Source organism: Octopus bimaculoides, chromosome 11, assembly GCF_046866305.1.
Source record: "Octopus bimaculoides isolate indiv1 chromosome 11, ASM4686630v1, whole genome shotgun sequence".
In the NCBI taxonomy this organism is placed as follows: domain Eukaryota; kingdom Metazoa; phylum Mollusca; class Cephalopoda; order Octopoda; family Octopodidae; genus Octopus; species Octopus bimaculoides.
This window is the reverse complement of record NC_142938.1, coordinates 54,076,046-54,091,625: the sequence shown is the minus strand read 5'-3', so window position 1 is coordinate 54,091,625 and position 15,580 is coordinate 54,076,046. Positions and strand designations below refer to the sequence as shown.

General features: G+C 34.8%; 1 protein-coding gene across 4 annotated transcripts in view; it reads right to left on the bottom strand.

Moving 5' to 3' along the window:
• LOC106880942 (mitogen-activated protein kinase kinase kinase kinase 5) overlaps nucleotides 1-15,580 on the bottom strand; it is a 122,379-nt gene that overhangs the window by 56,097 nt on the left and 50,702 nt on the right. For all 4 annotated transcript variants that reach the window (XM_052971794.2, XM_052971796.2, XM_052971795.2 and 1 more), the window contains exons 5-13: nucleotides 13,047-13,150; nucleotides 12,516-12,558; nucleotides 12,155-12,227; nucleotides 10,228-10,359; nucleotides 6,009-6,071; nucleotides 4,865-4,946; nucleotides 4,525-4,720; nucleotides 2,990-3,024; nucleotides 1,934-1,986 (exon numbers count right to left, since the gene is read on the bottom strand). In XM_052971794.2, coding sequence (XP_052827754.1) covers nucleotides 1,934-1,986; nucleotides 2,990-3,024; nucleotides 4,525-4,720; nucleotides 4,865-4,946; nucleotides 6,009-6,071; nucleotides 10,228-10,359; nucleotides 12,155-12,227; nucleotides 12,516-12,558; nucleotides 13,047-13,150 — 781 coding nt within the window. The remainder of the gene's footprint in view (nucleotides 1-1,933; nucleotides 1,987-2,989; nucleotides 3,025-4,524; nucleotides 4,721-4,864; nucleotides 4,947-6,008; nucleotides 6,072-10,227; nucleotides 10,360-12,154; nucleotides 12,228-12,515; nucleotides 12,559-13,046; nucleotides 13,151-15,580) is intronic.

Genomic DNA, 15,580 nt, shown 5'->3' with positions numbered 1-15,580 from the left:
ATATCTTAGAGTTTACTGCTTTAAGCTGCATCATCATTGAAATTGATGAATATTTTATTAGTTTCTAATGCTTAGTTCAATTCTTCTGCCTGGAAATTATGACTGTAATCGACCAGAATCCTATCAAGAGAAAGTTTTATCACTATTCCACTTAATGCCAAAGAAACTAATATGCTCTACAAAATCTCATGATTCCCACTTAACACTAAAGAAACTGGAGATATGTCCAATGAAATTTTGTGACTCCAAATAAATTTAGCATGATTTGTTTTACTACAACAGACTTTTATGAACAAAGCCTTTAATGAACACATTACTGCAATGTTGATAATTGTTGAAGAGTCTGTAATTATTAAGTGACAAAAAGCTGTGAGCTAGAAACTGAAACTAATTTTAGAAGATAAAATATCTGAAATAAGAAATAAAGTAAATTGTTGAAAGAAAGAAATAATAAAGCAAGAACAACTCAACTAGATGAGCCTTAATGAACTATGAGCAATGCCAAACTAAGAATCATGCTAATTAAAAGAACAAGCAAGTTTTAAGGTTTCACAAAGAAATGTTATATATAAGATGCTAAATGGTTTTAAGTGTGACTACAGAAGAGATAACAGTGCCAATTGTCAATGAGAACAGCCTTGAATACAGCATCTAAAATAACTAACAATATTGGATGCTTTCAATTACACAGTAAGTACTAATGGCAGTGGTAGTTATTGTAGTAGTAGTAATAGTATAACTCCTGTAAAAACAAAGTCACTGAGAAAACTAACTATCAGAAAATTAAATATTCAATTAAACAACACCATTTCCTTGTACCATCATCACCTCAAATAATTACCTTATGATCTGTTAACTCAAGTATATGCTAAATGGATAGGGCTTGTTTTGTGTTTTTAAAAATAGTATTTAAAACAAGACTTAATGAAAATCAAACCTTTCTTTTAGGTGACTACATAATAACAGCAAAACTAAATGGTAGAATGTCTGATGGGGAAAATGCAATCACCCAAGGAAAGTTCAAAAAGATAACATGGAGCCATATCCCACAGTTGTATGACAGTGGAAGTGTCCACGACTTATTTACTGAATAATGAATTAGTTACTAAAAGACATGGCTGTTAGCAGCATAGAATCAGTTTTCATTTTTTTTACAACGGGATTTTAAATAAATTATGGAATTGATTTCTGTATTATTTCTCTATATTAAAATAAAAATAATCTATCCTGATAATTAGTTCAGAGAACTAAAGAGTGGTGATAGCTTACAGAAGTGACAAAAGCATCTTACTTTTATGAAGTCTAAGTTCATAATAGTTATTTTCACTGAGAGAGTCTTTACTAAAATTTAATTTGGTGAAACAATACATGAAGGTTTCAATACAAAAAAACTCAAATATTAGGTAATGTCAATATAACAAAAGCTAAAACAAAGTTATCTGGAGTGAGGTTATTAAAATGCTGCAATTCAGTAAAATAAATATATATAAAAAAGGGTGGTTTAGAAGCCAGTAAATTGTTCCAAATGACGTCTGCTGAAAAAGATGATTTGATGACATTTCGCAAGAGAATAAATTCTTAAGAGATCTGAAGTTATAGATTTGAACATTTTCAATTGGTTTTAAACAAATTTTATCTGTTATCATATCATTAACATCATTATTATTATTTTTTTTTTTTTGTAAAACATATGGTTGTGTTATGTCATAGAGAGAAAACGAAACAGATTTTTATTAAGATTTAATTCTCAAGATGAAACAATTCAAATCTGAAAATCAGTCAAAAAAGCAATTAAGATATTAATGAGAGTTCAAAACTATTACATTATATATTTTTTTTTTAGAAAAAGCAGTAACTAAATGAATCAAACATAAACAGTATATCATTAGTATCTAATGAAAATATTCATAAATAAATAGTGAGGAAAACTTACTTTTTGACATCACCATATTCTGGCCATGGTCTTGCAGTATCATATTGATCTTCCTAAAAATATATATATATAAATAAATTGAACAAAATAAACTATGTTCTGTTGTGTCATACTTATGAATAACATGCAGAATAAGAATATAGTCAAGCTGAATAACATTAAACAAAAGAAAAGCGAGGCAGAATTGTGAGACGATTGGAATGCAATTTGTATCACAACCTTTCTAGAATTGGACAATGCATAACTAAACCCTCAATCTTGCTACCAATGTTAGGTCTCATAGTCTCTGATGATCTTTTCTGGTGAGTCTACAGACAGAATATACAAGAATCTGCATCCTAAAAACTAGCCTTCCTCTTTGGGATCAAAACTACTTCAGTTCTGATCAATGAACAACTACCTACAGAGGAGCACTGTTGTTACATCTGGGACAGTATTGTTCACATACATAGATCCTAGATTCCATCTAGAAGACTGCCATTATATTACATGTGACTAACAAATGTTGTTTCAGTTACATCTTTTCTCATACTATCACAACAGCCTAAGCACTTCTTGATGACTTAGTTGTATACCAATTCCATACCCAACTCCCAGGTCTTTTCTCTCACATCCACTTCTATAGAGTAGCAAAATTGTTATTCCTTAGAAGACCAACATTCTGGAAATCTCCCTCTGCCCATGTCCTTCCAGATGTTCAAACTAACCACTGACTGTATTGTTTTGAGCAGTGTTGGATGATCTTTAACTCCCCTAGACGAAGGCATTAAAAAACTTTTAAGAATCAAAATAGATTCTATCAAACGTAGAAAACTTTCATGCAATACAAATGCAATGAAAGAATTTGGTATTAAATTTTGAAATTGAATTCAGAAAAAACAGTTCTAAATAAAATTTCGGTCAATTGTTTTCCATCACCGTGGATCTTGCTTGTACAAGAACATCTTTAATTAATCATGCAGTTTTTAAGACTAAAAACTATAACTAGAGTTTCCAATGTATGATGTAGCTAGGAATTTCGACAGGTTTTCAAGTAAAGGATAAGGAACTACTTACCCTTTCTGTTTGAGAATCTCTTAATAATGGACCAACTGAAAGTAAAGAAAATATATAAGCAGAGTTTTAAAAAAATTAGATAAAATGTTAACTTAGATATACACAAAAAAAAAAAAAAAGATCAAGTTAAAAATATTGTTTATGAATTCATAAATCTGCTGTTTTACAGCAAGGAATTATAACACTAAATTCTCTCTCAACTCTGTCCTTCCCTCTGAATTTGATTGGATTTTATACAAGTAAACTTGTGGAAAATTGAATAACGATGTTACCTGGAAGACACAACAGAAAGTTTGTTGAAGCAAGTCCTTTCCAACTTAACTGCATAATATATTTGGTAAGATTCAAGTTCTAAAATATTGATTTAAAATTTTGGCACAAGGCCAGCAATTTCGGGTGCGGGAGGGGGGAAATAAATTGATTACATTGACCCCAGTATTCAACAGGTACTTATTTCATCAACCAAGGAAGGCTGAAAGACAAAGTTGACCTTGGCAGAATTTGAACTCAAAACATAAAGCTGGATGAAATGCTGCAAAGCATTTTGTCCAACATGCTAATGGCTTTGTCAGCTCGCTACCAAGTCCTATAAATATTAAATTAGCTTTCATCTCATTCCTTTACTCAAGCTATAAAACTGATAGGAAAGTATGTCCCACTACTATTTTATGTACACATTTCTCCTCTTCTTGTCATTCCTACTGTCTAGCTCCACAAAAGATCTATACCAGACACTTTTCCTAATACTTCTTCAGACTATAATTTTCCAAAACTTCTTTTCTGTCTCTGGTTGTCACCTCAAACACTAAACTGCAGAAGTAAGTACTGCTTATGATTAAGTGGAGTGTAGCACAATGATATTTTCTTGATGTGAGAAGTGTTTGTGTGCATGAGATGTCAGGGTAGAGGAGTACCTCTGACAGGGGAACATGTGGTGGTGCTCTTTGAAGTAGTTTGTCTGCTTTGCTCCTTGCCCAATACCAAGTTCTCATCTGCGGCTCCACGAAGCTGTCTGCATGCAACAGCAGCCACACCTGGGTCAATGGCTTCCACACGCCGACTAAATCATGGAGTCAGTGTAAATTTGGCATGTCCTGTCTGGGTTAGGAGGAGATGATGCATGTAGGAATTGATAAAAAGATGAACAGAAAGAGCTCCAATAACATGGCAATAGTGTGATCTATTAGAAAACTACAGTTCTAAGAGATAGAGAAAGGAGAAGCTCATAGACAGGCAGTTTGACATAGCAGACAGGTTGAAACTTTTGCCAATATTAAGGGCAACGTAATAGGCTTTCACTAAAGTAAAAATCCACAGAGGAGTGTAGGTCACCAGTGGATCTGGTTTTACAGAAACTTTACTAATGGTCATTAAAGAGAGAAATTCAAGTTACTGGATGATATTATTATTACCAGTTTAATATCCATTTGTTCAGCTTTGGCAATACAGTATCTTGTCTTGTACTTAAGTTCATAGTCATCTCATTAATGATATAATGATTAATTAAATTAAAATAAAATGAAACAATCACTTACTTGTAATTTCTAGACTATTTCTGTTTTTAGGAGCACGACTAGTATTTTCTGAGGATATTCTCTGAGGCACATTCTGTAGAAATCCTTCATCATCTACTTCAGTAAGATCACTAAAATGATGTTGTGGATTACGGGCTTTTTCTAAAAGTTCTTTCGTACATTTTCTGGATAAATAATTTTGGTGTAAAAAGGGATGCTAAAAAGGGAAAACAAAATAAGACACATTAATGATAAAAATATATATTTAAGCTACAATAAGCTGTTACAAACAAGTTTCATTTCTCATACAATAAAATGGTGAGTGATGATCTTGTTTGAGTTTAATGAAAATGGAGCTTACCTCTAATAGTCTGTCAGCGGTAGGCCGTTTTTTTGGGTTTTTTGTTAATGCAACTTTTATAAAATTATGTAGAAGAGGTGACCTGAAATACACAACAAAATTATAAAATATGTTTTGGAAACAAAAATGTCTAACAGTATCAAGTGCACATATTGAAAATAACTTATAAATTTCCATCTACATTTATAACCAAGATTTTATTCTGTGTTCTCCAGAAATTCAATATCAATAAGCGGGTGATGATTTATCTCCTGCTATTGGCACTGTACTTTACCTACAGTTCAGTCTAAATATTGCAGAGTGACAGAGCTCAACACAAGTAGCACTGCCATAGGATTGTGGTTTCATTGGCTTTTAATGCTTAGTTGAATTCCAGCTGACAGAAGAACAATAGTTTGGTGTTACACATAAGGACAGATTTACCTTAAAATTGTTTAATAGTACAGAAACTAAAGTTACTTTTGTTATTTCATATTACAATTAGAGAACAACATTGTTAGTTGGTTATAAAATTCCAGAAGTCCAATATTGGTTCATTGCATTTCTGATGGTGGGAGCAACAAGGGAATGCATCCAGCTCCTGTTAAACAAATATCAAAAGGGACTTTTGTTAAAAGAACACCCATTTTCAGTTTTCTTGTCAATATATCTGTCACTGAAAAATATGCATGCACACACACACACACACACACACACACACACACACAAACACAGAGCTTCCACACAATTTCTTTCTTTCAAATTATTAGTCAAGCTGATATTATTGTAGGAAGAGATTTGTCCAAGGTGTAGCACTGTGGGACTGAGCCCATGACCTTGTGGTTACAGAGCAATCAACTACACTTGAGTAGTTACTGACAGGCTAACAGAAACAACATACTACTTGTTATTCAGTGATGCTGTACAAAGCTACTAATTTATTGCTGAGAGATACAAACTTTTGTTAGCATCAACTTCAAACATCATCTGCAGCCAAATTCACCTTTCAACATTATAAAATGGAAGTCATTTGAACACACAAGTACCAGGTGCTAAATTCCATAACAGAAATATCCTTTATAAGAATGAAAAGGAGAATGCAGGACTCAATATCAAATAATTGCAAGTAAAGAAATAGTTGTTTCTATGCATGTTAACTTCTTACCATTTGTTTTTATCTTTTAGTTGTGGTGGCTTAAAACCACTCTTTGACATCAGAAATAAAGCTCTGAAAATATACAGATAAAAATACATTCATAACGATATTTTAAAATATTTTCCTCAAATACAAAATTCCTAGCTCCAATAGATAAACATTTCCCTGATAGTCATAGAGATATGATAATTGACAAAAGATGTTCCATGATAGTATCCTACAGCTGTGGTCCGAATATCATGAGCCGAGTACCCCTACCTGTGTCCATGGGTCACCTTGCCAAGACTCCAGTTCCCTCTGTGTTGTGCTACATATATATGATAAGCTAGGCTCCTCTTTTAAGTTCCTTCTTTGATGTTATCAGTCTGTAGATGTTTCTGATGACCTCTTACCCACCACATCTTATGTTCGGATGATCTTGGAGGCAATGACATGTGGGGCATTGAATGTCCTACATATGATAGCTTTGTGGACTTAATTCTTGACAGCAGGTGTCTTTGGACTTTCAGCTTTTCTAGTACTGCACTGCTTGTTGCACAGTCTTTCCAGCTTATTCTGTCCAATCTGTGTAAAATTCACATTTCAAAGACTTCTGTCTTCTTTTCCACTGCTGTGAACATTGGTCAAATTTCTGACTTGAACAATCAACCCAATATGAAACATCATTTCATGTAACCCAATGAAGATGTCCACCCCAGGCTGCAACTTCAAGAACCCAGATATATATTCATTGGACCAGACATGCAAGGTTAACTTAGTTGTTTATGAAGCCAAGGTCACTTCTGTGCTGTTAAATAAAGGAACTGAAAGGAAAAAAATCAGACTGTGCAAAAGGGACTTCAAAGATATGCATGAACGAACACAAAATGCTATGACATATGTCAGGAAAACCAGATCTTTTTGTCACTTTCACCTGCAATCCTAAATGGGAAGAAATAAAATCTAACCTTCTGGTGTTGCAGCTACCCTCCTCAATGGGTGAAGGACTGCTCAATCCATGTTCAAGCTCTAAACCTTGCAATGAAAGGATCTCAAATGTGCAACATTTCCAAAAACTCTGCACAACAAACTTGTCTCATTGTTTGGAATGAGTGTACTGTCACATTGTGGAGCTCCAGAGATACTTGACTGTACCCTCCACGATATAAAAAACAATAGCATGCTCATGAGAGGAGTGACAGTTCTTCTTGCAGGAGATTTTCATCAAACAATGCCAGTTATCCCCAAAGAATCAAAAGCTGATGAGGTCAATGCATGCTTCAAAAAAATCATACCTTTGGAGACATGAAAAAACTTCATCTTACAAACAACATCAGAGTGCTTTTACGACGTGATCATACAAACTTTGGTAATAGGATATTAACATTCAACTCAAAACTTCAGCTACATGAAATTACATGCGGTCAAATGATACTTTCTCTTTGGGATTTTATGGATAAAGTATTTCCTAATTTATCTGTCAATTACACTGATGTCAACTGGCTATGTGAAACAGCTATACTAGATCCAACTAATGAAATGGTAGATAAACTCAATAATGAACTTCTTCAAAGTTAACAGACACATCAGAAATGACTTTTCGTGTAGTGTTGTGCAAGCTGCACCTGACTTGAGATTCTTGCACAGGCATTGCTGACACTACCTGTCAGTGATGGTCATGCTCATCTAACAAGTAGGCAGAAATTACGGTAAACATATTTTTATATCATTTGTTACTACATATGTTTCACCGTTGTGGCTGTTTGGAACTCTGCCTTGAATGTTCCAAGCACAACTGAATGCTTGACTACAACAGATCATCACCAGGGAACATTTTATTGCATTATGTTACAGAGAACTAAAGCTTGGATTGGGTAGATGGTGAGACATTTGATAAGTATTTTGAGAGGGAAGTAGAAAGAAAGCTGAAGGCAGAAAAAAAGATAAAGAGGGACAAAGAAACAGGAGAAAGGGAGAAAGAAAAGACAGAATAGAGAATAAAGAGAGAGAAAAAAGAAGAGAAAAACCAAACTAAAGATCCTATTTTAAGAAAGAAAGAGAGAGAGAGAGAGAAAAGACAACTGGAAAACCTTAAATGGAGTGAACAAGAAATATTTAAATTATTCAAGTAGTAATATATAATCATACAAATAAACTCAAGAGATAGAGAAGGAGGAAGAGAGAAAGAAAAGAAGCATAGAAACAAGGAGTGGCCAGTCTGTAAAGACACTGATTGAAACCAACAGAAATTGAAAATGAATAAAAACACAAATATACTTAATAGAAGAATACAACTAGGTCATGCATGACCTTAGCATTTTTAATTGTTTAAAAACATATTGTTAGGTACAAAAGTGTAGATTTGTACAGACATACACTCACATATCAGCACATACATACATAGACCCCTGCCATGATATACACTGAACCACAAAAGAAATGCGAGATGTGTGTAACTGTGAAATATGTTTTAATTTCATTATGTCAGAGATAAATTTTGATAAATCTGATAGAATCAATTTCATGTGTTCTGGTAGTATATGCCCTCCCTGAGTGTTCAAAACAGCCATGCACTATCGATATATGGAATGCATGAGGCGGTTCACAAAATCCAATGACACCTGTGCCCACACCATGAGGAAAGCTGCCTCCAGTTCCACACAAGTTGTCAGCCTTGGGACCACCTGGTTCAGCTATCTCTGGATTCTATCTCTCAGGTGTTCAATTGCGTTCAAATCCAGGCCGAGAGCTGGCCGCGACATGGTTCTGATGATGTGATGAAGCAGGAAGTCTATGGTGACTCTGGCCATATGGGAGGGAGCATTGTCCTGCTGGAACATGTGACTATGGTGATGCACAAAGAAGAGCATGGTGTGAGGTCTTAGGATCTGGTTGAAGTAGCACTGCGCTGTGATGCCATTCCCTCTGCCTGCACCAACATTTTGGAACACAAAGGACCAATTTCTCTGATTCAGGCCAATAGCACCCCAAACCATGATGCTTTGGCCACCCCACATGTCTCTCTCCAGGATACATGCATTTCTGTAGTGTTCACTGCCACACCCTCACTCAGCCATTCGAGGTGGAAACGCAGTACTGGCTCTCATCAGAAGAAGACTACCGACCTCCATTGTTAATGCTACCTATGTCGGTGCTGTGTAGCCCACTGTAATCGTGCCTCATGGTAGTGGGCAGTGAGGACAGGCCCTCGAGCAGGATGACAACAACACATATTGTTGGTGACCAGTCAACATCATACTGTGTCAACACTGTCCAGTACCAATGATCTCACGAGCTGTCATGCTGGCCGGTCTGAAATGATCACAGTGGTGTTGCAGGTGGATGAAACGGTCCTGTTTGGGCGTGGTTGCCCTCTGCAGGTGATAGATGGTGCTGACATGGACATTGTAAGCTTTCACAACAACCAGGGCACACTGCCTTGCTTGCAATCAGCCAATAGCTTGTTCTCTCTGTGCTGCTGACAATTGGGTCATACCTGATCTGCCCAAATTACGAATGCCAGGAACCTGGTTCAAGTTGATTTTTATACCCATAACCTCCACGAGATGCATGTGTATTTCAGTTTTCATGACAATTGTTTACAACTGCCACCCATGGCATTCAATGCAGCTGTGTTTTAGCATCTTGTTTCAGGTAAAGTTGAAAGGTTACCTGCAATTTGGGTCTCAGCCATAAACCAGCATGTCTTGGAATATTTATACTTACATCCCCAAAATAAATTTTCAGAATTTACCATATAAAAACGACATTTGAAAAAATCATGTTTCTTTTGCGGTTCAATATATATTTTCTTTTATAGTCAAACAAATCATCCCTAGGACTTATTCTTTGTAAGCCTAGTACTTATTCTATCGGTCACTTTTGCTGAACTGCTAAGTTATGGGGACATAAACACACCAACATCGGTTGTCAAGCGATGGTGGGGAGACAAACACAGACACACAAATACATACATATATATCTATTACAAGCTTCTTTCAGTTTCCATCTAGCAAATCCACTCACAGAGGCTATAGTAGAAGACACTTACTCAAAGTGGGACTGAACCCAGAACCATGTGGCTGGGAAGCAAGCTTCTTACCTTCTTCGCGGTGTTTGAGAACTATAGGGTCTCAATATATCGATTAATATGAACCAAAGTGAAATAGAAGACTGTAAGAGGACTGTCAAATAAGGGAATTATGGCTTTAAATTAAAACATATTTAATAAAAATCTTAAATAACTCACCTCATAGGGTGTAGATCAAACATAGGTGGTTGAAGCTCAGCTAATTCTATGGCTGTGATACCAACGGCCCATATATCACACTGTTGATTATACCCCCCTTTCCTTTCAACTGCAGCCACTTCTGGTGCCATCCTGTAAACAGTCAAATAAAAAAGCAAGATTTACAATAGTATACTGATTTAAGTTGTTAGTTAAAGTTAAGTTTCATCCCGACAATCCAACAATTACAGTGGAATATATATATTATTCTATGTTGTTTGTGACTTGTGGAGAGATTCATGCAGACATAATCCATAATGAATCTAATAGTTTGTTTGTGTACTAATGTTGTTGTTGCTTTGTTAAGCCAAATAGGGTATCTGTGAATGTTATTAGTGTGTTTGTGTACCATAACACCTTTGTGTGTGTGTGTATGTGAATATGCAGTATGCTGAAGTTGTTGAGAAAATGATGGCTATATTTTGTTATGCTAAAGAGAAGGGATTAAATAAATTGTTTCTTTTAGTTTCCTTGTTTTTGAGCCAAAGTGTTCCTTACAGGATTGCACTAGATGTGCAGCTAAGTGTCGCTGATGGTGTTTATTGCTTTCTATAGTATTTTACTGCTTGCTTTAGTCTAACATTAGAAGAAGCAGTTACTTTTATCTTTAATTTGTTTCAGTCATTAGACTGTGGCTATGCTGGAGCACCGTCTTAAGAAAGTTTTAGTTGAATGAATCAACCCCAGTACTTATTTTTTTAAAGCCTGCTAAGTTACATGGACATAAACACACCAGCACCAGTTGTCAAGCAGTGGTAGGGGAACAAATGTGTGTGCACACACATAAGATGAACCCCTTTCAGTTTTCATCTAACAAATTCACTTACAAGGCTTTGGTCAGCTTTATTGATGTCTATTGTAGAAGACACTTGCCCAAGGTGCCACACAGTGGGACTGAATCTGAAACCATGTGGTTAGAAAGCAAGTTTCTTACCATACAGCCATGCCTTTTATTAGCTTTTTGCTACTAAGTTGTATTTTTGCAAGATAATGACAATGTTTTTTTTTTATGGTTTTCACTAATTTTTATTCGGTTAGCAACTGCAACACTTTACTCTTTTTACTTGTTTCAGTCATTTGACTGCGGCCATGCTGGAGCACCGCCTTTAGTCAAGCAAATCGACCCCAGGGCTTATTCTTTGTAAGCCTAGTACTTATTCTATCAGTCTCTTTTTGCCGAACCGCTAAGTTACGGGGACGTAAACACACCAGCATCGGGTGTCAAGCGATGGTGGGGGGACAAACACAGACACACATATATACATATATACGACGGGCTTCTTTCAGTTTCCGTCTACCAAATCCACTCACAAGGCTTTGGTTGGCCCGAGTCTATAGTAGAAGACACTTGCCCAAGGTGCCATGCAGTGGGACTGAACCCCGTTGGTAAGCAAGCTACTTACCACACAGCCACTCCTGTGCCTATGTAGTTAAGGATATATTTTTTTATGTTGTATGTGTTGTGGGATAAATTTCTATGATTTTGATATTGATGCTGGAACCAGTGTTGATTAAATTGTTTTTCTATGTGTCTGTTCTTGTTTATTGAATGATATTAACCCTTTAGCATTTAAACCTGCCATATCTAGCCCAAATATTCTACCTGCTTTATGTTCAAACTGGCCAGACCCAATCGCTTGCATCTATCCTACAATGTCATTCTAAAAATAACAATCACATCATTGTTAATGTTGAAGCTTCAAAGATAATGATTAATTCAAAACAATGGGAATAAATAAGCAGTACATTTGAAAGAGTAATCTAAATGCTAAAGGGTTTATATATGCTCTTCTGTGTCAATTTACAACATCAGAGAGAATTAAAGACAATAAACAAAAACAACAACAATAATAATAATAATAATAATATGTAATGTAATAATAATTACCAATATGGAGTGCCAATGAAAGACTTTCGTTTACACATAGTAACTGTTATTTGAGCAGAAACACCAAAATCAGCTGAAAAAAAAATTTTTTTTAATATTTCAATAATCACTTATTTAAAAATATATCAGAGCAATAAGTCTCTGAAGAGTTAGCTTCTTTAAACCCTATCAGTTTCTTATCTCTCTGTTTGTTTCAAGATACCAAAAGTGTTTTAGATGTGCAATCACTCACAAATGAATAGATCATTCTAGAGCATTCCCAAGTCAAAAAAAGAGGTTCCAAGACATAAATATGCAATAATAATGATAAATGACATTGAAGAAATCTAAACCCAGTGAATAAAATTTCCTTTATGCTTACCTAATTTGATATCTCCATCTTCTGTAAGCAAGATATTAGCACCCTACAAAAGCAAAAGGTTTTCAAAGTTCATTCTCATTATCAAAATGACAATATGTGATTCTTTTCTGAGACGTTCTTACCACATGTCTATAGTATTGAAACTGTAGTCTCTCAATTCAGAGAAGCAACAGCTCTATCTAGAGTGCCTTTTCTGAAGCATTTTTTATTCTAGTTTGACAAAGTGGAAACAGTGTTTTATATCATCGAAAGACACATTTTAGCATGATAAATTTCTTCCAGAGAATTTTTGAAAATCACTTGTTTTACATGTAGATTATTTATATTGAAGCGATTATTTTACAGCTAGTACGCCTTCTCAAAAGTATGAACCTCACTGTTAAAACAACTCATTTGTAAAGTACATTTTTTGCAATAAAACTGAGTGAGGACACATATTTCTTGCAAAGGCATGAATGAAAAACTGCAATAAAAAGATTACAGTAGCATCGATGGGTTAAAAAAAAATGGCACAAATCCATTGAAGCATACCTTAATATCTCTGTGCATTTTCCCTCGGCTATGTAAGTATTCTAGGCCTTGCAGTGTCTCTTTGCACACAAAAGCAATTTGTGTTTCACTAAGAGGACCTGTAACTAAAGAATTGAAGAAAGAAATTAGTATTTAAAAATGTAAATTCCAAGGTTATAACAGGAACTAAATAACTGATATGATCAATCAAAGTAATAAATGGTTCATGGCAACATTTTTTCAAAATAACAGTTCAACACCCACATCTATTTTGCTAAAAGCAAAACAATTATATGAAAAACAAACTTTAGATCAGTTCAAACAGATTTTGAGACATATTTTAACTTCAGTTGGTACACAGCCACTTTACTCAGTTCCACTCCCTCTCTCAACTAAGAGGTCTTTATCATGCAAGTTACTTGGCAACCCAGCTAGTGCTGGTGCTACATAAAAAGCATTTGTTCTGGTGCCATGTAAAAAGCACCTAAATCGGCACCATGTATAACACACATGTGCTGGTGCCACATAAAAAGCCCCCAATGCACTCTGTAAAGTAGTTGACATTAGGAAGGTATCCAATCATAGAAACCACTCCAAAACAGACAATTGAAGCCTAGTGCAGCTTTCCAGCTTGTCAGCTGTCAAACTGTCCGACCCATGCCAGCTTGGAAATTGGCTGTTAAATGATGATGAACTTTCACTTAACAAATAGAATGACTACCTGTAGTTGACCAACAACTGATAAGTTACATTTTCCATTCAAAATAATCAGCAACTAAACAGTTTTATCAGTTTCCTAATCTAACACACAGCTTATTTACAGAAGCTCGATTTCACTCCTTTCATAAAAAGAAAATAAAAGAAATATATATATATATATAAAAAAAAAAACTAACAATGTTGTGAAATTAATCCTAGTTAAAAGAAACAACAAAGAATACAATGATATAGCAAAAGTTCAAGAGTTCAAATTGTCTGTCCATGAGAATTTTTGTCTGACAAAATTATTGACTAGTCCCCTCCCCTAAAATTTCAGGCCTTGTACTTTTAGTAGGAACCACCACCATTGCTGCTGCCGCCGCTGTCGTCGTCATCATCAAGGTGGTGAACTGGCAGAATTGTTAGCAAAATGGACAAAATGCTGTGAAACATTTTGTCCGTCTTTACATTCTGAGTTCAAAATCCACTGAGGCCAATTTTGACTTTCATCCTTTCAGGGGAAAGCTAGCAGAATCATTAGCATACTGGGCATTTTGTCTGTCTTAATGTTCTGAGTTCAAATTCTGCTGAGGTCAGCTTTCCCTTTCATCTTTTCAGAGTTGATAAATTAAGTACCAGTGGAACACTGAGGTCAATGTAATCGACTAGTCCCCTCCCTCAAAGTTTCAGGCTTTATGCCTATAGTAGAAAGAATTACTACTACTACTACACATAGACACATTCAAGTTAGTGTCTTTAACTTAGTTGTTATAGTCAGATTTTAGCTGTAGTACTTTCCAGCCATCTTCAATAACATTCTTAGAATTTCAAACCAGCTCATGACTAAATCCCTTGCAACAGATAGATAATCCTCATTCTGTTGACCATACCAGGGATATTCTTCACATTAGTTATTCTTGTAATATGTGATGACGCTTGCTGATTCCGCTCAGGACTATTTTATGTATAGATTCACTGACCCCTAGAAGTGTGTCTGCATGATTATAAAACATTTGCCAGATGTTTGTGTTACAACAGAATTTGTTCCTTGTATCTGGATAACTTCTACTTTCTTTAAAAAAAAATCAAAAAAATCCGAATGCCTATAATTTTGCTAAGTTTCTTTTTTATTAGTTTCCTATCTTTACCAATGATATTTTTTAATGAATTGTATTAAAAAAGTTAAAAAAAAACCCAACAAAAAACAAATAGTATTGCAACAACAACTTATATAAAAAATACAAAAGCAATGTAAATTAATTCTTCTATACTACTAAAAGTGTCTGACATTGATATTAGTGATAGTATCTTTTGTTCTTTGTAATGGATATGTCAAGAGTAATGATATTGTCTATGATGGTATTTGATAATAAAGAGATTCTATAAAACAACACTTGATACTGAATAACATGACAATAACAAAAAATGTTGGGGAAAAAGAAAAAAAGGAAAAAACTATTTTGTGAAGAAAAACTCGACAAAATAGTTTCCCAAATTGTTAGGTTTTTAAAGCAAATTTATTTACACAGTGCTCTATGAGATGATAATTAAAATATTTCTCTCTGAACAAGGGCATTGCTTGAAATGTCAACATTCCTATTTACTCACAGCACACAAAATTGTCTACATTTGTAAACTTTACTAAATGTTTATTAATACGACATATCTGCTGAATACTTGCATCGCATTTGGACACACAATGAAAATACAGTGATGCTTTAAACACAATAGATACACCTTAAACTTTAAATACATTTTAACTAGAGATTTAAATAAAACAACCTCATCTTGCTCAAATAAAAAAACCAAGAGAAGGTGTTTCTGAGAGGAAAGCGGGGAACATGAGGTAATTCAGG